We start from the raw sequence: 27,293 nt of genomic DNA, 5'->3' as shown, positions 1-27,293 counted from the left end.
GCAATGTCAGCACCAAAACATCGTCCTCCTAGAAAGGTACAGAAATCTTCTCACAGTGGGCTTCTCTAGGTTAACCTAACTCCCATGCCAAACTACAATGTTCTCCATGCTGCTAAATAAAAGCAGAACTAGACAGCTGTTCAGAAAGATACAGAGTTAACTATATACTGAATATCTGCCTTAAGTCAGTCTCAGGAAAAAAAGGAGAGTTACAAATGTTCTCTGGTGCCTGTGAAACAAGTGGACATAATTTTCCCTCCCATCCTTTTTGTTCTCCAGGCATTGCCATACAATCCCTTCCAAGTCAAGCTATCATTTTGCTCCCTCTAATCTAATTAATCACCACTGGTCCTGGAAAGACTGCTGATACAGAACATCCTGCCATAATAGTAAAATTTAACTCCAGAGAGCCCCAGAGCTTTATAAACCATCTCCGTCTGTCAGCAATACTTTCACAACAACCTCCTAAAAGGCAGCCCTGTGGTCCCACAGTCATTGCAGAACCTCTGCGTCCTGCCAGCCCTGGCACAAGCAGTAACACTGTAGATGTGGTCTTAACATTGAGTAATTCAGCAGTCTTTTCCATGGAACCAGCAAAAACATTTGTGTAGAGGTGGATGTGCAACCCCAGCATATCTGCTTTTTGCAGAGGTCCGTATAGAATATATTTTAAATTTCTCATTAAAAAAAATAGTTATTTCTAAATATTAGAATTATATAAAAATATGTTCATAATTAATTGAAAATATCCAAATAAGCAAATTGTAAACAAAAATAAAAGTGATGCAGATTAAATTCACGTTAAAGTTTGCCCTAATTTATCTTGGGTTTCATTTCATGTGTACATTCTCTGGATGTTTTAAGTGGGAAACATACTAAGCAAAGAGTGATTAGATGTACATAGTCACCAGCCAGTCCATTATAAACTCAGCTCTTAAAAACAAGAGTTTAATTCCTGAAGTACTGATGTTTTAATATGGACATGATGAGGTCTCAGCTGTATTCTTGATGATCACAGACACTCACAACCTAACTAGATTTTTTTTTTTTAATGGCAGTTTTTTCTTTGCAACAGCCTTAAAAACCATTTTTAGTAAGTAAATAGGTTACACATGGAATAGCAAGTACCTATTTTGTCCATTTCTACCTTAACTTGATGTGAACTTCTAAGCATTTCCCATAACACAGAGTCTGTACAAGGGCATATACAGAAGACAAACCATTCTATGTTTATTTTGTAACACCAATCAAAATTGAAGGTATCAATCCAAGACTTTCAAGAATGTGTACAAAGTTAGTATTTTAACCACTGCACCACAGCTCATATTACGAGATGAATCGTCTCCCTCCCTCTGCATTTATATTTGTATTATATATATTCATTTATACTAATACCTTTCAAAAATATAACTGAACTTGTTTCATATGCACTATTTTTGTGATGATGTTTGGAAATTAAATGGGTAATTGGGACAACTGCGATTCATTCATGCATTTTAGATGCCTCGGGGACAGATGAGGTCTTTTTCTACCTCCCCTTATCTCCACCCTCCCAGCAAAATACTCAAAGCCGAGACAACTTCCAACAGCACAGTCAGAAGCACACGTCTCCACGGTTGGACTTCCTTCAAAAATCTGCTACGGCTGGCACAGTGATGTTGATTACCAATTCATGAAATCCTGTGTGGTTGGTGGCTTGGTTGCTTGGCCTTTTTTTTATTATTCTCCCAGAAGACTGTCGAATGCAGATATTAGACAAGTCATTCACCAGTTACATTCACTGCCCTCAACACAGTCACTTGCAACTAATTCCTTAAGAGCTTTTTTGAGCAAGTAACAAGGGGCCAACACAGCCTATTGTACAAGATGCCATTGCCTGCTCATCAGACATTTGAATCCTCTATGATACAGGGAAACTTCTAAATGGAGCCTATACCAGCTGCTCCCCTGAAGGCAATGGCAGATGCTGGCGTTGCATTCTCATTCCAACTAGTTTTCTCACAATGACCGCTGTCACACGTAGATCCTTTTGCTTGTTGTCAGGAAAAATGAAGCTTATGTATCAGCAGCTTGCAGCATCTGCCTATGTAAAATCAGCAACCCTAGTGTTTGCAGTTCTTTTAAATGGTTGTAAAAGCTGGTTACAGTGTTCACACCCAAAAGGCAAAGGCTATTTTCTCAACAGAGCAGACTGTTTGGTGCTCCACAAGTGTTCTAAAAAAACTGTGAATTAGAAAAGATGGGGTAATCCTTTAGTGATTTTTCTTCTCATTAAATTATTCTAGTAATAGTCTTCATAGTTCTTAGGGTTCAGGCAATAAAGAATTGCACCCCCAAATGAAAATATAGTTGCACCCCAAGCCAGGCCATAGCCCCAGTTGAACTCATGGTATATTTTCAAGCTGACCGTTTCGATGAACTTGATTGGGTAAAGGACTAAGCTGCACACCTGAAGAACAACTGAAAGAGATGGAAAAAAAAAATGTGTCAGAAGAAGCCTTAATTCATTTCCATAAAACATGGAAAACATCACAAAACTGAATTTCACATTTAAAATGCTCTTGGTGCATTTTTAGCTAGTAAGTACTGCTCTTTTTCAAAAAAAAAATATCACCTTCATTTAATCCAAAGAAAACATAGCAGTTCTTCCATATTTCCTAAATGATGAGAAAATGTTATTGCTATGGTATAACAATGATCCTTCAGATGTCCAAGAAATAAAAAGTGAAAGCAATCTTTTCCCAGTTCTAGTATTTTCTCCCTTTTGTATTTTAGTTTGCAGTCATTATTCTTCCCATAATAACAAAACTGAAATCACTTGTTCTATAGCTATTATAAATAAGTCAGAATGAGAAGCAAGAATAAACAAATATTAAGAATTATAGCTCAGAATCAAATAATTTACTTAGCCTAGAAATAATTCATTGTAGTAGGCGATACATATTTATGTTCAGTAAAAACTCGCTGAATATTTCATATGCATTACTGTGTACTGTAATCAGATTTAATGATTTTGTTACACAAAATACCAGGGAATCTATAAAGTTTGATCAGTCACTAAACTTCCAACTGGCAAAACACTGTCTTCTATTACAAATTTAGGGGGTGGGTCAGAAATGCTTCATGAGGAAAAAAGCTAATAAAACAGATCAAATCCAAGGCAGTAAAAAGCTTAAAAATCATTACTTTCTACAGCACTGTCTCTGAGCCAGATCTCCTGCAGCCTGATCCACATGTCTGCAGTGGAATTCAGCAAACCTGTTAATTATTGTGCTACATCAAAAAAGCGCACATACAGTAACCTGAAAAGGAAAATACACAGATGAAGAACTCAATTTTTCACAAGAAGATTTCAGTTTCATCAGCATCCATTCCCTTTTAAATTCAGGCACACTGTTAATAGAAAATTGGGAGAACAGTTTCCAAGGTAAGCAGGTGAAAATTACACTTGGTTTGAAGACAAGAATGAGCTGTATTGATGTAGTGATTCTTCGGGCCTCTAGCTCCGCCACCCACAAAAGATTAAACATCACAGGAATGTACAAAACATCCTTTTTGCTTCTCAGATATGGCCTTTTCACAGTGCTCCCTTCCAGCATTTAAAAACTAGCAATTTTTAAAGATTTCAGCAGGTGACGGCCTCTGCAAACTACCCCAGCCCCCTGATCATGGTCAGGGTGGGCACATCTACACAGTCAAGCATATGCTTAAGTATTTGCAGGGCTGAGACATGCTGTGATGGAAGTTCAATGGTATGCAATGTAATGCCATAATAACTACTTTCTTTAACATCAACTGAATCATTTTTCTCAGTTTATTAGGTATTGTTAGGAGAACGAACACTAGAGAATCGTTACAAAGCCAGAGCCCATATAAAATACCAGTGGATAATAGAAAAGTAGACTACTTTGGACTACACAAGCCCTTCTGAAATTACAGTGAGAAATTACAGAAAAAATAAAATAACTTTATTTATATTCTGCTACTGCTTGAACACTTCACACAGTCAAAATCTGTCATTTACCTTTTCAGTTACACAAGCCTTCTTTCGTGTTGTCAAACTGGCACTTGGAGGCTACCGCTCTCCTGTCCTATGGATAGGGACCACTGGTATGGGGAGATGATCTCCCATGTTCATTACACACCCTTGCTGACAACGCCTCACAAAACACTCACTGGAAACTTCTTCCTCTCCATCCCCACCCACTTAGCCTATAGACTAGTCTTTGGATTCTTACTTGAGACTGACAACCTGAATAATGTTTGGATAGTGGATTTTCTGATATAGATACCAAAATCCACAGGATTTTTTTAAATCCTAAAGTTATTGAAGTGTTACTTGGTGTTATTCCATTTTAATATAATTTTTGTCTGCCAGCTCATAAAAATACTGTGCAACACTGGAGAAATTTTGACGAGGTACACTAGGGGAAGCACCTACACTTATGAAAAGATTATGCATTCCAATTCTGTATAACGAGAGCACCATTACACCCCAAAGCACCTGACACATCTTTAAGACCATTCAAAGTCAAAAAGGTTTTCCTAAGATGAACGGATATAAGCAAGTTCTTCAGTGGCTTCCTGAACTGGGGCTGCAGCATCTCTGCTGAGTCAATACAGGAATTGCTTTGCTGTCTGCATATCAAGTTTCAAATATGGAAGCTCTCCATCTTCCCTCAACCTAATATAGGAAGTATGCTCAATTTTCATCTACAGATTGGACTTGTCAAAACAAAACAAAAAAATTATTCTATTGGAAGATGAACATGTGGCTAAAGGAGCAACACCCACAACCGGTATTTTAGACATTTTTATAGTGAGGGTTCCTGTTTTTGCTACTACTGGTCTAGCTATGTTATTAAAAAACTCAAAGGAAGTGCTGGCAGCAACTGGCCAGTAGAAACAACCACGCCTCACAACACTGTCATGGCTTTGCACTTTTTCTGCCTCTTGTCATTGTTGCTTCCTGTAAAGGGAGAAGGAACCTTTGTAGGCTAGAAACAACAGTCAGTGAAGTTATGAAAAATGACCAGTATGACCCAAAAAGATCTTAAAACCAATGCTTGCAACTACTGATCTGCTTCCCATTAATTTAAAGGAACTCCATGCTATGTTGATCAGCTTATGGGAAGCGTATGTAACTACCTTTCTTGGGAAATGCTAGTATTTCCCACAGGAAAAAAGGCTGCAAAATATATCTTAAAAAAAAAAAAAAAAAAAAACAACAAAAAACAAAAAAACACTTCAAAATGCAACTCAAAAAAGACTAACCACCTCAAACTAGACTATTCACTTCAAATTTCGACCCATTTTTATGACTAGCACCATGATGCTTGCAAGACAATTGCACAGGAACAGGAATACTAGTTTTGTTGTATTTATATGAAATATATGCCATTATACATACTCACCATATTAAATATGCATAAGTCATAACAAACGCTTTGAAACTAGGAAAATATAATATTTTTTCCTTGTTCAAATGTTTGACTATAACAGTATTGCTGTCAAAAAAAACCTTATAATGTGGCTTTCTAATTGGTCTACATTTATGAAAAAGGTGGTGCTGGCTAGCAAGTTCTGTATTTCTGTTCTCTACACTGTTCCTCCTGCCCATTCACGGGAGTAAAGCACTTCATTAATAAACAATTGGTATTGCAGTGTCAAAGATTAACGCACATGCAACTGCTGTCTAGGAAGTCATCTGTACTTAATACAACCTGTGCAATTAATTGGGAAGCAGCATGAAGAGAAAAAGGGTCCGTGCTGATTTTTAAAATACTGCTAGCTCAAGAACAGACCATCCTGCTACAGAGACAGATTGGGAATTTCAGCAGGCAGCCCAGCTGGCAAAACAGGGAGTTTCTCAATGCACAAGAAAGGGGCACACAAGAGCAGGAAACAAGGATGGACAATGAAAGTGGAGTAGGAAAGCACTGTTTTGATACGTAGATACAAAATCAGGAAGTCTGAAGCCCAGTTGGAGTCCAAAATTAAGCTAGGAAATAGCAAAAAGGGTAAAAAAGAAGAATTTTCACAGATGCATTAGTTGCAAAATGAAGTTCAGAAAACATATTTATACAATGATGGGCAGGAAAGCCAATCTAGTGACAGATGATGCACCATGACACTTTCTCCGGAACCTCTAAGTGACATTGTCTGGGAGGGTGTCAACCTTGCAGGAACAAGTTAGGGATGACTTAAGAGTTGCCTCCATAACTGTGGGGACAGATATGATTGACCCAAGAGTGATGAAAGAGTTGGCCAATGTGATCACAAGCTCTCTATCATCTGTGAAAACCCACAGTTATCAGGAGATATTCAGATGACTGGACAAAGTTTAATGTTGTGTCCATTTTTAAAAAGGCTAGAAGTGAAAAATACACAGAATTGTAGGCTGGTCAGTCTCAATTCAATTCCTGGAAACATTATAGGAGCACATTCTCTTGGAGTCTACTTCCAAGCACATACAGAACAAAGTAGCAATCAGTAGTGAACCTGGATTGACCAGTTAAGGATGAGGGTCCAGAGAGCTGCCAAGATAATCAGAATCCTAAAGTAAATCATCCTTAAGAGGAGGATGTGTGAGCTAGGTTTACTTAGACTCACGAACAGGTGGCTAAGGAGCAATTTCAAACCAGACTACAGTTACCTGAAAATGTAGCTGCGGTGATGGAAAAAAAACAAACCCAAACACTTCTTTGTAGCACCATGCAAGCTAAGATAATGGCAATAGACACAAATCTCAGTTTCAGAGATTCAGGATGGACATCAGGAAAGAAAATTAAAAAATCATAAGGAGGGTAGTATGGCACCAGGAAGACATGCTTGGGGAGGCTGTGGAATCTTCATTCTTGGAGTTCTCCAAGACTGGTCGAGACAAAGCTGCAGCTGATTGACCTATTGTTAGCATCTGTCTTGCCTCAACAAGAAGACTGGACTACATCACATACAGAGTATCCTTCTTATCAATATTTCTTTAATGCTATGACCCTGTAGCAACTTGCACTACATCCTACTGAAGTCAGTCCTACTTTTTCAGATCATTCCATCGGTTTCTCAAAATCAATTTCTGTTCTCCAATATATCTGTACATTTTTTCTAGCTTCACTGGAAAATTTGACAAGATGACTTTTATTCTACCTTCCCCATCATTATGAAAATAGGTAATAGCACAGAACTCAGGACACAATCCAGCTGGACTGTGCTCTGACTCTGACAGAACAGAAAGATACATCCTCTAAGTATTCTTTAAACAATATCTGCCTTAATTTCTTTCACTCTCTCACCTATAATACTTCCACTTACCCACAGTTTACCTAGCTGACACATAAGAGCATTCGGCGAATTGTGTTAAAAGCTTACTAATTGCAACACATTATTCTTCTAAACACTATTAAAACATGGCCCCAGAAGGCAATAGTCTTTTAAATTACCATTTCATTTGTTTTTATGGAGTTTTGTGGCAGGTACATTCCCCTCCCGCCCTCTTGGACTGACAGACCCTGCACAGTGACTGGAGACACATACACCCACCTCAATCAAGGAACAGGAAAGGCAAGTCCCTCTGGTCAACAGACAGGGCCCTTAGCCAATGAGGCACCTCAACTGAGAGAAGCTTTTAGACCACTGACCATATATTACCATAGAGGAGATTTCAACCCAGGTTACAAACGGAGTCTGCTGGAGACCTGATTTTGAGTAAGCTCTCCTTGGAGCAGTGGTTCTGCAGCTCGGGACTCTCTCCTTGCACTGGGATGCCGCTCAAAGAAGCTCCTCAACCTTTTGGTGAGCAAATGTTTCTTCTAGACTGTCCTTGAACATCCTCATCCTACCAGTGAGACATTGTATCTTCTGGGTTACCCTTGAAAGTCTTCCTTTGTGACTGAGTAGGTGCACATTTTGAATCATCATTCCAGAATTTTGGGAATTCCCTACATCCTGCATGTTGGCTGTGTAGTAATGAGTTCCCAACCTCTGTCCTGAACCTGTGGTTAGAATGTTGTAGGAGTGCTGAATGATTTTGATAAACCTTGTTTCTAGTTTGGTTTTCTGCTGAACTATTTTGGCTAGAATAAAGTTTGCTCTGAGTTTGTTAAGTGTCTGGTTTGGTTTTGGTGTGCCACTGTGACAACTTTGAACAATTACACTTTCTGCCCTTAAATTAGGCTCAGTTAGCACGCAGTTACCTGGTAACCGTACCACGAGACTCCCAAACTGACAAGTTTGTGAGCTTGTACTTTGAGGATGCAGCTTTCAGCGTCAGTTGTGTTCATGAGCACTAAGACACCCCAGCAAGTATGTTAGCTAGTGACCTCTACTAGACCAAAAATGCTGGAAAATCTGTATGAGCGAAGGTGGCTCCACATAAGAGTGTTCTGCACCTGCCTTTCTGGATGCTTCACATTTTTCCATTACCTGAGGTATACCTGTTCGTCTACCCATTACACAGAGCTGACAGTATGTGGTTTAAACACATTCACTTGATGGCTTATTCTTAGTATCTAGGTTGAACTATTTTTGTGCTTTCTCATCCCTTCCAGTCCTAGTCAGTCAATCTTCTTCCTCACCTACAGAGCTGCTAACTGACACCTAAGCTGAGAATAATTAAAAAAAAAATAAAATCAAATCAAAACTAGAAGAAAAAATGTTTGGAGACAACTGCTTGGACTCTAAAGGGCCTGGAAATCACTTTTCCACTTTGTCCTTTCTCACACACAACAACGTTTTCTACCTGACACCCATACAGATCGTTAAATGCCTCTGGGCAATCCAGTCTGTGTCCTTCTTCCAGGGGCAGCTGGTAGACTCCTACCTAGAGCCATACAGAATATTTGGTCCTGTCAGCAGATTCACAGGTCAGGGTGAGGTTTGTCCTCAAAGATTTTCTGTGAAATCCACAGGTGATGGTTTGAATTCATGGACAGTGGCATAAGATACAAACTCCACTGTGCTGCAACCTTTGCTTTCCCCTCTTCAGTAGGGGACTCTTTCCATAATTCTTTCAAGATATGCCAGCCCGTATTCACCTTTAAAATAGCTAACATCAAAGATAATATCTGTAGGAAATGACACTAACTATGTCAGCATCAAATCCCAAAAGGATTCTCCTCAGGTTTGCCAGATAATGAAGAAGAATGGGGCAGGTTGTCTCAGCCTCATCATCTCCTTATCATATTCAGGTCATGGCTATTTAAAATGCATGTGCATACACACACAGGCAGAGGCAAAGGAAAGAGGTGAACACCACTCACAAGCTAAATCACCAATATATTTTCCTTTTTGATGCAAGTGAGCATTAAATCCCCATTCCTCTTCCCAACTTTTATAGTAAAGACTAAAACTAATTTTATACAGAGGAGAATAGATTAAGCTTTAAGCCAAATGCAGGATTTGGGATTTTTTTTTTTTTCTTGGGGAAATTTGCTTCTTTTTTTTTTAGTACAGACTTAACTACGTAATAAATGAGCAATATGGCAAGATAGTAATTGTTCAGCCATTCACTGCCTAAGTTAATTTCTGTTAACACTGTGTAGTAAGTCAAAAGCCAAATAAGATACAACTACAAAAATTCAATAATCCCATTTCCTTTGAAGTTAACTGCCCAGCATGCTTTATAATCTCAGAATTAATACTAAATTTTAAAACAACGGCACCAGTGCCTTTATTCATTCAACCAAGCAAGTAATGTGTCACATAGCACAAAAACTACAATTTCCGCGCAGGAAATCTGATCCTAGGTTGCGTTCATTTTCTAAAAGCAAATGAAACGTGACCTACTAACACCTCTTGAACAAATAAAAGTGCATCTTCAAGCATAGCGGCTCGTTCAAGGCATCACTAACAGCAGGGGGCAGCAGGAGCCTTCCCCGGAGCTCTGTTTCACTCCTGAACACCCTGCAAATTCTGTGCTCTTGTCTTTTCACATCCTTGTAAGTGGCTTTTTTTAAATACATCCTGAAAACTAGGCTCTGTCATCCTCTTCATTATGGGCTATCAGAAGGGGCTTAAGCTGCTGGCCCCAATGCAGAAATGAGTGGCAGGATGAAGGAAAACCATGCTTGGTGAATCTCAGGAGAAACTGGAACATCCATGCTGACTGAGCCCCAAACCACCAGGATGTACAAAAGGAGATGATGTGATATTGTAATTATATCTCACTAGACCAGTCTTAGAGACAATTCAGATTCACAGGTCTCCCTTAAGATTTTGTGACAGTCTATATAAACTGTTCCATTTTCTTGTTTTTAAAACCAAACAGGGACTAAACTGTGACAGCTTGTTAAATTAATAACAAAGTAAGCAAGCTGACACAATCAAATTAATTCCTTGTGGCACAGGGGCATATATAAACACCTTGCAACATAATCCTATTTATTTTCACACACAGGGCTTTGAGGGTTCACATTTAAGCATTAATTTTTCCTGTTTTAAAACTGTAAAAGGAAGAACATTAAAATAACAGAAATGGCTTTGCACGAAGGATAAAATCAAGCAGCACAAAGTCACAGACTGAAAATGGTACTTTGAGATTTATCCTCTGTAGTTTCCCCTGCTGCATGCACTTCACAAAACAATAAATATAATGCAAATAAATAATTTTTTATGAACCAATAATAATGCGACTGCAAAAATAATTAATGCTATGCAGAACCTGTATCCTGACAAACCTCACTGGAGTTAACACTGAAGTAAACCAAATGCCTCTGAATTAGCATGCAGAACAAGGCATGTCTTCCATCACAAAAGTGAAGCTCCTCTCATGAAATTTTCATAATGGTGCCAGTAATCTGCTTACCTGCTGCAAAGAGCATGACTGCAACCGGTCTGTAAAACCGCCTCCGAGATCCCACGCAGATAGAGATCAACCCAACCAGGAAAGCTATGAGAATGATGGCAGCACCACCCAACAGCAAAGCAAGAGTAGCTATCTGCCAGTCTAGGGAAAAAAGAAAAAAAAAGAGAAAAATATAATAATACAATTTCAGTAAAACAAGCCCATAGGCTTGAAAGAAACAGCAGAATGTAAGGAATGCAGAGCCTGCACCAAGGCTCAGATAAATAAACAACTGTGCTTTGGATTTCTTTTCTCCTAATTAGAGAAACACCTTTATACAACAGATGTAACTCAGGAGCAAAGTGCCACAACCTCCAACATTTTTTCAAGGCTTAGTTGGCCTCAGTGGGATTGTGGCTCAAGTAAGACTGAATAATTTGGTCCCTCGGTTTTTGTCCAATTTAGAATGAGAAATTCATGCTGGTTCAGGATTAGCTATTGTGTGACCAGTCTGTTGTAACTTTCTCACAGAAGAGAGTGAAAGTCAAACGTCTGCTTGAGCTGATTAGGGTGACATTGGAAGGGAAATGCACAGAGGCTTATCATATACACCTGTCACTTCAGAAGTACCAAGGCCACACAATGTGAATAACAAAACTAAGGTAAAGGCAGGAAATGGAATAATAATTAAAAAAAAAAAAAAAAAGGTGGAAGTCAAGCCCCTATAAAAGCAGTAATGATCATAAGATGCAGACCAAGTCAAATCTGAAGTCCATTTTAAAACACCAGTTATCCTGAAGTGTCAGTTTGTCTTCCCCCCCCAAAAAAAAAAAAAACTTCTGGATTTGGCCCCATGTATTTTCTAGTTATCTTCATGCATAATGGATGCAGCTATAATCAACATCCTTACAGTCTTAAGTCACACGAAAACCATTTGCAAGCTGATGACCATCATGGGCCTATACAACACCCAAGACTTCGCATAAGAGCTTCTGAAAGATTTTAGAAAGGCACAGGCTTCGTGCTGTCTCTCTTTGCAAAAGAGTATGTAAGACCTTGTCTCACTCCAAAAATGGGCATCAAGAAAATGAGTCGGATCACTATTTACTGTTTATCACTATTGTATAGTAGTTCAAGGAAGACCATATAAAATCAGCTTGTGGGAAAAGGACATATGAAACCAATGCATCTCTTATTACTTTGAAAATACTAGCATGCATATGATATTCAGAGCAAAACATCCAAATGCATTACATAGTTCAAAGAAAATAAGTTTAATTATTTCCAAAATAAAGTTAGAGATCTTAAGGTTACTAAAATAAGAACAACAAAACCCCACATTCTCTTTTTGAAAAGAACAAAATTCAGTGTTTTAAAAAACAGTACATCTAGTTTCATGAGAGATCTAATCTGCTGAAGATACTGCCAGTGCAGCTGTGGGGTTTGAGAAGGCTGGCAGCTATTATCACCAAAAAGCTTTCATATATTATATGAAAAAGGATGAAGGAGATTAAAAGAAGAAAGTGGATAGAAGAGCTATAAAAGCATTGCTAAAAAAGAAAGTTATTTTAAAGTAGTTTTTGAGGAAAAACACACATTTATTTTTATTCTTTTTAGAAATCCAGGGATGTTGTTTACTAGCACTTTAATTACTAAGTACTCAACCTTCCAATCTCTTTTACTTCTTGTCTTCTTGCCGGACCAGAACCCAAGGCTGGGAGCAATCTCTCATTCTCCTGCCTTCAGCATGCAACCTCTAACATCAGTTTGCTGTGTGTCCCACTGCTTTACTATTATTGGGATGGAAATACGACTTTAGTTATGGATGGGAATGTTATGAGGAGTGGTTTTTAATGTTGACATGATCCTTCATGGTTAGTGTACTGATGATTTAGAAAGTATTCTTCCAATATCAAAGTGCATTACAGATATAAAATACAGAAATAAATAAAGAGAATGGACCACTTCAAAACAACATGAAAGGAATCCTTGCACCAGAAAATTACAAAGATACAAAAACTGGACACATAAATCCATACCACCCCAAAGTTAAAAGCCATAAAAAACTGATGAAGTAAATCAAAGGACCAGATGGGAAAACTCAGAAACTAGGATTTTTGAAAGCCGCTACAAATAATAAAATATTAAAACTTGTCTTCACATTGATCAGATGCCAAAGTCTAATGCAAACAAAAAGCATGCAACACTGGAGTAGCAACTACATGGAAAAAAGTTGAGCACCTTATTGCTTTCCAAGACTGTATTGGCAAGACCACCAACCAAGTGAAAATAACTAAGGCAAAGATGATATAAGCTTGGGGTTAGAATATAGCTTTACTTCCAGGACAGATATATCTATAGATTTTTTGAACAGTTTAAAAATAAACAAACTACCTTACTATAGTACTGATGTGGGAGGTAAAAGGACAAATCAGTGTTGGAAGACACCTACACTCCCAACTAAAAAAGAACTGACTTAGTTAAACAAAACTAATGTACTGAGTAAGAGAACTTACACAGCAATGCTGGCAGTAGGACAAAACCGAGGTGCTTATTGTTCCTCACTGCTAGCTGAGGATCAGATATTGAGCGCTGTGCTCTGGGCCACAGTGTCTGGAATTGCCTCTATTTTAGCTCCAGTATCCGTTTACAGGAGCATACAGTGCCACCAGCCTTTACCTTGAGCTGCAGCTGGGAGGGATTCTGGTTAAAGAACATCACGAAGGTCAGACATGAGTGCACAAAGAATACCAGACTAAGTTTTCCTATACTGCCTACCATGGAAACCACATATGTAAATCTCCTTGTCGTCTTAGAAAAACCTTAACTTTCAATTCTGAAAGCCATTTGATCTGGTGACAAAATAAAGCTTATGTTGGATTAAGGAAGTAAAACCTTCTGTACGGGCATTCTACTTAACAGCAATTATTTTTTAATAAAAAATCCAGACCACTGGACTTTATACAGAAGAAAAGAAACAGTCAAAGAAAATTTAATCACTGCCTCTGAAGGAAGAACACCCTGTAAGTTAGACAGCTACAACAACATAACCACATAGAGCAAACACAGTTTTCTGCAATAAAAATTTGTAATTTTCCTCAGACTACCTGGGACTGATTTATAACACACAGCATCAAAATGGGAACAGCAGATTGCTCTGTTACGTAGTGTTACTGGTACACAGAACACAAACATCATAAGCCCATAGAGTATCCAGAATATGCCTGCACCATTTCTAGGCATTAACCAATCTTGCAAACAAGTTACTATATACCCAGTTCAGGGACTGCTTGTTCTCAGAGAGATAGGAACGTGCATAAACATGAGTAAAATTGGAACTTATACATGATCATTATTATTTTCCTGGATTAAAACCACAATTCAGTTACACTTTCAGAACACACATCAGAATTTTTCACTGTACATCACTACCGTTTATTTACACAACACATCCACTGTCTAAGAAAAATGTTAGGAACTAATAAAATTGCGCTCCCACAGATCTTAATAAACTTTAAGATTTTGAAGAGCCCTGTCGTCTTACAGTCACACCAAAATTAAGTTGCTTTGTAGGTTTATAACCATAGAGTCAAATGAAAACATAACTTCACATTTTTTCAGTGTTCCATCATTTTAGCAATATGTTAAGAACTGCACTGATAATGCCACATATCCCATCCAGACAACTACAATTAACACATTTTTGACAATTGCTAAGTAACTTGAGACAGATTTCACAAGAAAGTCTCCCTTAGCTTGTACCATTTTTAGGTATGAAAATCTAAATAAGTTTTTGCACTGTACAAGAAGCAACACAATGTCTATAACCATGGGAAACACATACTGCGGTTCCGATGGTGATGACAGTGTTTGCATAGTTCTTATTACAACAATCTCCCTATTAGTTTATGGGTGGGGATTTCAATATTTGGAAACACATATGAATATGAACATAGGTACTTAGCACATTTTCAAAACATATATGGTGGGGAAAAAATTTATTAGAACTACCATGTTCAGTAAAATAAATAAATAAATAAACACACACCCCCAACTTTGACGATAATGTTTCTTTTCCTTTAATTCCTCATGCATAAGTCAGTGCCTTTTTGTAAGGACAGCTTGGTCTCATTGCTCTTTAGAAATTATGCCTGTTTCTTAATGATATGGAAGCACAGTGTTAATTGCACATTGAAATATGTGACCCTCCTCCCTTCTTCCCCTCAAATGAAACGACCCAAGGCTTTAAGCTGAATATTCATTTTTAATTAAGAGCAGCTCTATCTGCTCTATTTCTTAGGCTAAATAATACTTCAGCACTAGGATAAAATCAAGAAAAGCCATAAAATAAGGAGAAAACAGCTCAAAGTTCTGAAGTGTTTTTTTTTTTTTTTTAATACCTGCTTTGTTGGGTTTTTTTTTAAACTCAAGAAAGAGCAACACAAAAGGCTAGCATTGTCATAGATTCCATGTTGTCAGCAAATTCCTCCAAAATTAAATATTTTATCAATATGGTATTCCACAGTAAAAGCAGTGGTGGACATAAAAACATGTTATGGAATATGTGTATAGGGCTCTTTCAGACAGTGCAACTGAACTCAGCTCAACTCTTGAGAAATAAACAAGTATTCTTCTCTTTCATACAATGGAAAGACAGGGAACTGCTGGAGAGAGTCCAGTGTGGGGCAACAAAGATGATTAAGGGAGTGGAACATCTCCCTTATGAGGAAAGGCTGAGGGAGCTGGGGTTCTTTAGCTTGGAGAAGAGGAGACTGAGGGGTGACCTTATTAATGTTTACAGATATATAAAGGGTGAGTGTCACGAGGATGGAGCCAGGCTCTTCTCGGTGACAACCAATGGTAGGAGAAGGGGTAATGGGTTCAAACTGGAACACAAAAGGTTCCATTTAAATTTGAGAAGAAACTTCTTGTCAGTGAGAGTGACAGAGCACTGGAACAGGCTGCCCATGGAGGTTGTGGAGTCTCCTACTCTGGAGGCCTTCAAGACCTGCCTCGACGCCTTCCTGTGTAACCTCATCTAGGTGTTCCTGCTCCAGCAGGGGGATTGAACTAGATGATCTTTCGAGGTCCCTTCCAATCCCTAACATTCTGTGATTCTGTGTGATTCTGTGGTCTCCACCAAGTCCTCTCCTCATAGATGCTGAAGTAAGAAAATACATGCAGGTGTTACTTGATGAAGGCAACAACTGACCCTCCTCTAGCACTGAACAAAACAAAACACACCTCTCTTAGGCAAGTTTTTCTGATTCATTGCAAAGCTTCTATTTATCACGTACCTGCCCTCAGCCAATAAATATTCTTAGAAATTGTAATATAGCATTTAAATTCAAGAATAACGAATTTGAAATAATGTGTCAAGTAAAGCATAGAAGCTGAGGCACCCACGCATAAGAAATTAAATATAATCCATTGCATGTCATAACAATCAACTAAGATAAATAAGATAGCTAGAGATATTCCTAATTGCTTTATATTCAAAACTATTTCTAAGTTCCTAAACACTCATCATCAACTTAGCCATCAAATAGCCAATGGAAATTTTAAAAGTGTACCGATTATGTAAAAACAGAAAGGTAGAATCTAGTTTCTAAGAGTATATTTATTTGTCATACAATCAGTAAGATTTCCTCTTTCTTCAGCATGATCAGATGCACAGACTTTTGCAAAAGTCCAAGCTCCACTGAATTCAATGGAAATACCAAAAGAAAGATCAGTATTGCAGTCACCATTAAGTTCTCACATTAAATTATTCCACAGAGAAGTCAGACCCTTGGAACCTAACCTGAGCCAAAATTATTGGGTTTTATGTAGCTGCTCAAATGAATTCTGCTTTGGATGAAGGGGATATTGGCTAAAGCTGGGAAGAACAGTGTCCAGAAGTTACTGGGTCCATACTCCTCCACCCTTGTGCGGGCAGCACCACAAGTACCATCTTCTGAGACTCTGCAGCACACACTTCTCCACACCATTGAGAGAAGCATTTTCGGGCAGTATCCACATCAAGACTTCACTAAGTTGCTCTAGCCACAACTTTTCATGGTGGAATCTTGTACAAAAATTGCAACAAATATATTCTCCTTATTGTCAGTTTGTATAGTATGCTTATTACTGCTAGTTGCTGCGCAGATGCACTCTGGCTTTTAAATTTTATTTTATGGATTGAGAGCAAGATTTTTTTGGGTATCAAAATGACTCGGTGCGTGTGGATCCCCAAGTCACACAGACAATTAAAAAGCATTACCAAAGTTGCAGGAACCAGCCAGCTGTGGCTGAACATGTAATTTCCTTAAGACAGAACTCAAACACTCTACACCAAGGCTTTCTTCTGAAAGGCATGAATTTGAATGCACGAAATAACTCTGTGAGGTCACAGATATGTTAAAAAGCTGTTTGTGGAAGAGAGAGAAAACAATTTTCTGTTTCTTCTCTGACAAGAGATTTATGTATTGAGCTGTTCCCTAAGAAATTGGTCTTCATCCATACACAGTAGCATGCGGGACAAAGCCTTCGATAACTCAAGTCTTGCACAATGCAGGTGGGCTTGACAGTGAGGCTTTCTCACAGCTCTAATTCTATCAGGATTTTGACAACACCCAAATAGAATTTTGAGGATTTTATGCTGGGTGCCAAAATCCCTAAGTACCTCTTAAGGATAATTCGGAGGCTCCACATAAGGCACCAATCACTTTCCATTTACTGTACAAGATGTTTGTAAGATGATTTCGCATTCCTGATGCCAAGTGGAGAGTCATTTAGAGCCAGTCAAACAAAAAGTGATCAAGCACAGAGATGTGTCCAAAACACAGCTAAATGGGGCAAACCTGGTATGCCTGCGTCTTGCTGAGCCACAGAAAGCTAATGGCTAACAATGGCAGATGACTAATGAAGGAGGAAAGGCAGGTGTCTCCTTAGCTGCAGTATACCAGGGGCTAGAGGGCTTCTCAGAAACTGCAAGGTCTTTGCTTCCCAGCAGACTGCCCAGGGGGGTTGTGGAGTCTCCTACTCCGGAGACATTCAAAACCCTCCTGGACACCTTCCTGTGTAACCTCATCTAGGTGTTCCTGCTCCAGCAGGGGGATTGAACTAGATGATCTTTTGAGGTCCCTTCCAATCCCTAACATTCTGTGATTCAATGTTGAGGAAAAATTCCTTAACAGTCATGTACAGAGCTGCATCCCTCTTGCTCAGGCTCCTCCTATGGCTTTCCTTTTCTCCACAGCAAGATAACCATGATCAGAGGGGAAGAGGTCAGCTCTGTACCAGGCATGATAGCAGCCCGCTGGCAGGATGCAGTAGGTGCTCCACCACCTCCCCTCCTCAGCCAGGGAAGGACATGCTCACTAGGTCAGGGGACTCACTAGGCAGCCAAGGTGCAGACTCCGTTCATCCTTCAATGGCAAGCATGGCATGCCTTCCACCCAAAGATGCCAGTGAGCATGCAGGGTGCAGTTTGGCTCCCAGAGAAGTGAGCAACATACAAAGCAGAAACGGTCTCAGTTTCTCAGGATGATCTCTACGACAGTCTTGTATAAGCTATGGGCTACATTAATCTGCCTGATGTCTCGGTTTCAGCTGCTGTGGTCATCAGACCATGTGTGTCCTCGAGATTCCTGGACTGAAACTTTCTGCGTGCTTCAACACCACCTCACGTTTCATCTCTCCTCTCTACAGGAGATCAGGCAGAACAACAAAAGCAATAAAAATATGGTAAGCAACTCTGCTGTCGTGCATAGAAGACAGATTTTGCCAGGCAACAAGGCAGTCTAATGCCTGGGGGGGTTACAGATGTATGAGCAACTTAAAACATAGCAGGTGCTTGCTCATCTGCCCATGACACACATCTCTCCTGAAGATTAAAGCTTACATTCCTTATTTATTCGAAATATATACATTTTGCCTTTTTTTGTACAGCTGCTATCTGAGCTGTAGACTGCCTGTATTTCTAAAGTCATAGAGTGAAATCCTTTAAATGAAGTGCATCTTCAAATAAAGATTTAAGTGCTGCCATTATATAGATCTTTAGTTTATTATTTAAAGGCAACACACATTGCACATCACTTTTGCCAACAGAAGACTTCAAGACAAGCACAGCATTACAGAAAGTCATGTAATCTATAATTCATTCACAGAATAGTACAGCATGTACTCAGGCACTTCTTTCATTGGATACGTGGCATTCTTCTGAGATTAGCTCACTACTGTGCCATTTTAATTATTGGATATGCATTCATTCAAGAAAAAAAAAAAAAAAAACAAAACACACACACCCACAACTTCAAGAACCTCACAAAAACCTGGAAGTTTTAGAAGTATGTCATTAGGAGAGAAGTGTGGGAGAAGTGTTATACAAACTTTTCAAGAAAAGTTCACCTTTTCTGACCTCTTCTATATATACTACTGCATTTTAGTAATCTGAAGAAGAAAGAAGTACGCTTTGCGTTGGAACAGGAATGTGATTATTTCCCACAGTTACTGATGTTCTTCAAGCAAACCGGCAATCTTTTGCAATTTTCAGAACTCATTCCATTGTTCCTTGAGAAGAACAATTAGCATGTAAAATAGTTCAATGAGTATTTCCCATCAAAACAATGGCCTTTATATTACAGAAATGGAACAAGTAAAAACACATTAAGCAGTACAGCTGGATAGACTTTATCCTATTTCCTGATGTTACCTCGAATCTTATGTGGTCATCTTTGGCCACAAATCCATAAGAGAGGCAAGGTCACTCTCTATGTGATTCTAAATATAAAATCTCATCAAATATTTAAACCTCTTATATTATTTCTAACACAAGGAACATCTTTAAACTTACTGGTGCAAGACTTCTTTATTAAATAAACAAGATTTAAAGCAACAGGATACACTACTGATTTTTAAACTGCAATGAACAGCAGCAGTAACAACAAAGGAAGACTTCTAGCCTTAGTGAGTTATTTTTTAAAAGAGTATTATCAATGATAAGGTGTGTGATACTCTCGATCTGATCAGCTACACTCGCACAAACTTCATGTGTTACACACAAATGTGCTGTAACCACGTCTCCTAGCTGCTTGGAGAAGGGTGGCTGAAATAGTAGCCTCCATGATACTAAAAGTTCCAGACTAATGAACAGGAGTCTTAGATTTGCTGTTGCCAGCGAGCGTGGCCTTGGGAAGCCTGAGGCTAAAATAACTGGTCCATTTGTGAAAGAGGGAGCATACCTTAAAATATTCTATCTGGGGCTGCTCTGAGGTGTAGTTAACAAATCTGAGGCATTTTGAAGCCACTGAAGGAGGCAGGTAGACATTAGGTGTAAATAGTGTATCAGTCATCATAGAATCACAGAATAATTTAGGTTGGTAAGGACCTCTGGAGGTCATCTAGTTCAGCTCCCACTGGAAAGCAAGGCCAATCTCCAAGTCAGACTCAACTTCAAAGTTAAATCAGCTTGCTCAGGGTCTCAGACGGTGAGTTTGAAGTAGTATAGCTTTTGATTTTATATTCACCTTCAGAGAAAGCGTTTGGGATGAGTATTAAAGAGAGTAATATGCAAAACGACAGACTATAGTTTTCAAACCCAGAAGAAATATTTTATTAATTGCTCCTTACATTGTACGAGCCAGTTTCTTCAGACTTAGTAAAATTACATTTGCTCTTCTTATGTTATTTTACAGCAAACTATCAGCCTTGCTGAGCTTTTTAAAATATGTGTCAACATCAACTCTGAGCAATGATCCACATCTTCTAATGAGGAAGCTGCTTTTGAGCTAGCAATTTCCCCTTGGAACAACCCCTTAGATTCAAAACAAGCAGATACCATCCAAGACTATTGAGCCATGTTAATTCGGATATCTGCATCTAATGTATAATTAAGGTTAAACCCCTTCAAGCGCTACCAAATGAGTAGCCTCTGATGCTTTTTTATTTTAAGAACAAATTAGAACAGCATTATAAGGACAAAACTAGACCACTTTACTGCACTATGCTATAAGTTAAGCTTACCACCAAGTTTAAACATGTACAGAGACCCTGTTGCACTTATTTCCTTGAGACTGTTTTGTCTTTCAAACATTCACAGACAGTTCATAGAGTATAATGATCTTATAGAAAACTGAATGTTGCATAAACAAATACACAGGTTGAGAAGTAACAAAGTCATATGCTCCCCATAAACCAGAATGAATATGGTTAACTAGTATGAAACCATCCAAATGTATTTTTATATATGCTATATTCACAATAAACTGAAATGCTGTGAAGAAGCCATTGTCTTCTATGAATAGCATATACATATACTGAAGCCAAAAGACAGAATGTCTACATGCAGATCAGATTCTATGGAACCATTTATGTTTTCAACACCATATTTACATATCTTTGATTTAAAGAACTATAATGGCTGCAGTCGATTGCATAAATGCAAATTTAGTGTTATTAATTCTGCAGGAAGACAACAACTTCCTGCACAGGTACTGACACACCACACAGTGGTACATAGGATACATTTAATTTTAAGCAGATGCTGTGATAGAAATAAATATTCATACATAATTCTTAACTCCTGATAAATCTGCAAATGATCCATCACAAATTAGACATAATACACTTCAAATGAGGTCTCAAAAAATTTTTGTTTAAAGACACCAAAGGAACACTCCAAACCTCATAAGTTGTTTGGTTTTTTGTTTGGTTGGTTGTTTTTTTTTGTTCTGATTTTTTTTTTTTTTTTTGAGTTTAGCACATGAGTTTAAAATACAGCTGACTTAACAACAACTTGTGCATTAGCCAAGATAAGCTTTGATCATAGAAAACAATTTTATGCCTAGACAGCTGGTGAAACTGTAAGGCAGCATTGCTGGATCTCAAGATTTGCTTTCCATACCAGCAATTTTACTAGTTTTTCAGCTCCTGAAGTTGCTATTAGTGGGAATTTCAGAATTTCATCAAGAGAAGAGGGAAACAAGGGATATGCAAGAATACCTTTCTAGCTCCTTCAATTACACGAAAAAAAAATGAATAGCTCATTTCCATAGACCCTAAAGACTCAAAAAGAATAAAATCAATTTAAGATGAGATATTTTATACTCTTCAGGTTTCTAAAAATTAATTTGACTTACTATTTTACATACCTGAACCTGCAATATTGTGACGTACTTACACAACTTAAAAAAAATGTACAAAAGCAAAGGATTGCTTTCAAGCTGTAAAAAAAAAAAAAGCCCTCAAAACACTGAGTGGATGAATGAATGCAAGAACACATGCTCCAAGCACTGGCAATGCTGAAGGAAAACTGAGAAGGATTATTTCCTGCTCTAACAGCCTGTGCAATCATGCTCTGTACATTTCCTTCTGCTCTCCACCACTAAGTTGCCCTTTTGATAGCAGTCAGGGGTCCTACATCTAATTACAACAAAGGTTTTTAATTAAACCTCAAATATGTTTTAACAGCTTCTAGCATGAGCTTGCCCTTGATGGTGCCACTTGAGGTGCTCTCCTTTAAGGGATGATAAAGTAAATCTCTTAAAACCAGGGGTGAAGATGCCTTTTTCCTGTGTGTACTACTGCTTTTCACAGCTAGCCAGCTACAAAGCTGCTTGTACCGGTATTAAGCTAAAAAAACTTTCCCTGTGGGAGCTCTTGGCTATCTCCAAAATATACTGCTTGCTAGATTCTTGATATAAGAGGAAAATGCACCTAAAATATTAAGGCAAGCACACAAAATGGTCTCAAATATGAGCCAAATCCAACTTGGTGAACTTACTGGGAGAGCCTTCCTATTGACTTAAATGGGAATTGTAACACACTCACAGAAGGGGAAGGGAAAACAGTACAGTTTCTCATATTTCAGGGCTCCTCAAGTGCAGCATTGTGTGTCAAACATGGAAAAAAAATAAAGGGTTTATTCCCACCACCTCAAATAAAACAATCATTCACTTCTTTCCCAGTAGCTTGTGAAACCTGGCTCCACTAGACTGGAAAGTATCTAAGGAAATGAGTAAAGCTCATTCAAGGAACTTGAATAAAACTAGACAGGCAGGAATTTTTGCTCAAGGTAGAAGAAAGCACCAGGAGAGGGAAAATTTTCAACACAGAGCATCTAACAATACTACATTTCATGCCCATCCATCCTCGCCCATTCATCTTCTACCTTCTCACAAACAGACAGGTGACCAATAAAGAAATGAGAGAGATTAGTGTCCTTTTATGCTGTTCCATAAGCTGTCCTGCTCTTGTTAATGTCCCACTTTTGTGAGTGTGTACACGCATGCGCGGTGGGGAGATGGAATGAGGAGGGAGCCAAATAAAAGTGTGTGTGGAGGTGGGGTGGGATTTGAAGCAGGTTCTCATTCAAGCCATCTGAAAAGTCTTTCTGCAATCAAGGGGATAGTATTTCAGGAGACAGGGAGAAGGGGCAAAGGATTCACGTTGCTAAGGAGACACGTAGAAGCTGACATTCCTACATAAATTTCCATTTATACTGGGGAAGAAAAAGAAAGCTCTCTGAAGTTTCTGTAGATACCCTGGTAACCGATTGGAACTGACATTTCTTTACAGTTTGTTTTAGCATTACCTGACTCAAAACCCTAAACAACATTCAAACCCTCAAATATTACTCCACACAATAACAAAAAAAAAAATAACCAGAGCAGCAAAGGAACCTGTGCAATTTCTGCTCAAGCAGAGATCAGTTATTTCCCAGAACCTACACAAGGATTTCAGAAAAGTGAGGAAAAAGGAAAGCATCTAGAATATACAGTCAGCCCCTTGCCTTTTTTTCCCCAAAACAAACATCTTATTCCTGTATGATCTACCCAACCAGAGAGCACAGTGATCCAAATGGATGATTTAGCAATGCAAGCATGTGTGTTGGGAGGACAGGGATGGGGATGAAAATGAGGCCAGGGCAGGGGGGGTAGAAGAGGCTGGCTTCATTTGTCAGTGTTTCTATTGGGACTCCACAAGTTGCTATCAGTAAATAAAATAACTGATGAAAACCTAAACGATCATTGTACTACAAAATAATTTACTGAAAAATATTCAACAGGCAGCTTGTTTATATTATTCATAACCCATTTTTAAGTACTCCAAGCAATAGTGAAATAAAAAAAAAAAAAAATCTATGACCAAATACCTTGAAAGCTGAAGAACAAATGAACATCAAGAAATCAAAAAAGGGAGTGTGGCAAGAGAGCAAAGAAGTATGAAAGACGATGGGAAGACTGATACTTGCTAGAGAAAGACACACAGAAACACACCCAAGAGGACGGACAGAAGGCCAGAGTCCAGAACTCCTCACTCGGGACAAAAATAACAATTAGCTTTGGTTAAGAAGCCCCAACTTTCCAAGACTAGTGACTTCGGGGGATGGCGCCAGAGTGGGGGGGAAATTATAAAACGCTTGATCCCCAACAGCTTCTTACTGTATGAGGACAACTGCCACACGGATAATGGATCAAAACTAGTGCAAACTCGGGATCTTTCATGAAAATACAGGCAAAGGCAGATATGAAATCAGTCACCCCTTTCGCTCGCGGAAGCAAACCGCTCATCTCTCCTGCACCGTACACCATCTCGCAGGCAGACGGACGAGCCCAGCACGGGCTCCGCGGGCTCCCCGCCTCCAGCACACGCTATTTACAGAGACCGCCGCCGCCTTCGCCCCAGCCCGCAAGCCAGGGAGAAGCCGGTTCGGAACCGTGAAGCGCGGGAATGGCAAGCGCTGGGACCAGGGAAGCAGGGTGGAGGTTGAGGATGGACGAAGCAGCTCAGGAACGAGAGGAGTGTGGAGGACGGGAGAACAAAGGTGCTGGGGATTTTTTCCCGGCGGTGATCGGAGGATGAAATCGGGCGTGGAGCAGGGGTGGTAGCGGGCGGGACGAGGAGCACGGAGGGGGACCGCGGGATGGCGGGGCAGAGCCCCGGACACTGCTCCTGTCCGGAGGAATGCTGGCCCCGGGAAGGGGTTGGGACACAGTTCCGGAGGAGACAAAGGTGAAGGAAAAGCTGCTCAGGGGATCCTGGTAGGGCAGCCAGGGCACGGGGGATAAGGAGGTCTCAGTTCACAGGGTGCACCGGGGGAGCGGGAGGCAGCCGAGGTAGGGGGGGAAAGCAGAAAGAACTGAAGGAGGGACGGGGCAGGGGCCAGGCAGAGGGCGGTCGCGGAGCCGGGGTGGCGCCGGCAGGGAGCAGCGGAGCTGGGGGGAAAACGGCCGGGGCGAGCTCCGGGGCAGCTGTATCTCACCGCTGTGCAGCGTCGACTCGCAGAGCCAGCTGTCCAAGTTGCCGGGCTTGCGGCAGGACTCCCAGAGGGACAGGTAGTACTGGTGGTCCGCCGTCACCCAGGCGGGGCTCAGCACGGCTCCCAGGTCCAGGCACAGCGCCAGAAAGATGCACACCAGCCCCACCAGCTTCAGCGGGGTCAGCACCGAGACGCGCACCTCCTCCATGCCGCTGCCGGACGAAGCCATGGGGCCCGGGGGGAAGGAGGAGGAGGACGCTCTGCCGCCGGCCCCGAGGGGAACAGGAGCGAGAGCCCAGCTCCGCGCAGAAGGGGCGGGAGGAGGTAGGAGCAGCGAGACCAGCGCTGACTAACGGCGAACAGAAGCTTTCGCAGGCGGCGGGCAGCGCCGCTCCCTCCTTCGCCGCGCTCCCGCCCCGGTGTATCAGGTGCAGTAGCTCCCCCTAGTCCCCCCCGGCGCCGCCCGGCCCGGCCCGACGCGCTCCTCCCCCTGCCCGCCCCTGCCGGGGGAGGTGGCGGCCGCGGGAGGGCCCGGCCTGATCGGGAAGGGGTGGGAGCCAACGAGCCGTGTGCGAGCGGGCCTGGAGGGGGGCGATGGGGCAGCCCCTGCCTGCTGCGCTCCGCCCCACCGGGGCGAAGTTTGGGGAACTTTCCCACCGCCGCCGGAGACGTCGGGAGCCGCTCTCCCTGCTTGCCGGCCCGTCCCGCCGACCCTGGCCCCGCCGGAGAGGGTGGAAGGGGGTACCGGTCGGTCCAGCCGCTCCGTGATCGTGCGCGCCGTAACCCTGCGCCTGTGGCCAGACGTCACGCGTGGAAGCGCAGGGTGTCCCGGGCGGAGCGAGGCGTGGAGGACAGCAGGGGCTGAGCAACCCCGGCCCCACCGGCCCCCTCTGCCACCTCCGCGTTAACGCGCCCCTGCGGCGAGGAACGGGGAGAAAGGGAAGGCTGCCTCGGATTCAGGTTTAGCGGTGTCTGACCTTGATTCCTTTTCTGAAGTGACCTTTAAATCACCAGTTGTTAGTGAAAGGTTTAAAAAATAATTCAGTATTTAATTGTTCGTTCGCGGACGTACTTGCAATTCCTGCTTCCCTCTCCCATCAGCAGCGTTTCTGATCCCAAATTAAATCTTGAGGAAAGATGAGTACTTTGCCCGGTTTTAATTTCATTTCTGTTTATTTTGCTTAATTAGCAATACGGTCAAGGGCATATGTTTTGGTTAGTTATTAAAAATGGGTACTAGTATAATTCAGTGTCTAAATCAGCTCTCCCTCATGAGATTGAAACACACGCAGACATGAAGATGGAGTATAATGTCCATTGAGGATTATTAAAAAAGAGAAGGAGAAAGATTGAACTCACAGCTTTGACAGCAAATGCTGCTACATTTGAGGTAGAACTATAAAATAGGAAGAGAGAAATCAAGCCAGAAAAGTCATCATCTTGTGAAGAAATAGAAAAAATAATGTGCTGAAGTGCTAGTTGTTATATCCTTTTTAATATTATTTAGTTCTGTGTTGTTTTTATGTTTCTTTTTCCCCCAAAACTTAAGTTTTCTGAGATCTCTGTCTTTCTTCTAACTATGACAATGTTCTTATTAATTTCATAAGGTATGGGATTAAATTCTAAGGGTTTACACAACTTTCTTCCATGTTTTATTTCACTCTGTAGTCCTTTAAGACAAAAAAACAGAAAGAAAAAATACTATTTACATTGCAAGCTCCTTGAGCACTAACAGCTTTGCTCTTACAGCTTTTTATAGGAGTTAGTGTATGAAGTCTAGTCCTGGTTTTGCAGTGGCATTACATTAGAGAATGCTAACATGTATTGCAACAATTTCTCCTTTGTTAAATATTTAGGTGCCACCTCTGTTAAAACCACAACAACCAAAGCTCAGTGCCCTGATACTGTAGTAGGTGTATCAGAGCGCATATACAAACTGTGGGATGTTAGCACAAGTTTGGTGTCTTTCTAGGGGCCGTCAGTGTTTATGAATCAGCTAATGCCAGTCTGTCATTAACCCTGACGAAGAAATTAATTTCCTTGACCTGTTACTGCTGGAACTTGGAAGGAAACTAGATGTTTGGGTTTGGCATTTTGTGGACTCTTTTTTTAATGGCTGATATTACTTCAGTGGATATATACCGGACATTAATATGTAAGCCAATTAATTTGTTTGAGTCATGTTTCCATTGCCTCCCAATTGTAAAATGTTAATTATTGGAAAATATAGCAAATATTATTTAAAAAATGAGAAGGGATTAAAAAATTGAT

At 40.4% G+C, this 27,293-nt stretch overlaps 1 protein-coding gene across 1 annotated transcript; it reads right to left on the bottom strand.

The window, feature by feature from the left end:
* Nucleotides 1–1,206: 1,206 nt before the first annotated feature.
* On the bottom strand, nucleotides 1,207–25,512 carry TMEM47 (transmembrane protein 47). The gene is made up of 3 exons (XM_005508100.3): nucleotides 25,026–25,512; nucleotides 10,802–10,942; nucleotides 1,207–2,460 (listed from the first exon to the last, which is right to left on the bottom strand). Exons 1-3 carry the CDS (start codon nucleotides 25,249–25,251, stop codon nucleotides 2,282–2,284), a joined length of 546 nt encoding a protein of 181 aa, XP_005508157.1. The 5' UTR covers nucleotides 25,252–25,512; the 3' UTR covers nucleotides 1,207–2,281.
* Nucleotides 25,513–27,293: the final 1,781 nt, after the last annotated feature.

Source organism: Columba livia, chromosome 1 (genome assembly GCF_036013475.1).
Source record: "Columba livia isolate bColLiv1 breed racing homer chromosome 1, bColLiv1.pat.W.v2, whole genome shotgun sequence".
Classification (NCBI taxonomy): Eukaryota; Metazoa; Chordata; class Aves; order Columbiformes; family Columbidae; genus Columba; species Columba livia.
Note: the sequence above shows the minus strand (reverse complement) of the source record. Positions and strands in the feature narration are given on the sequence as shown.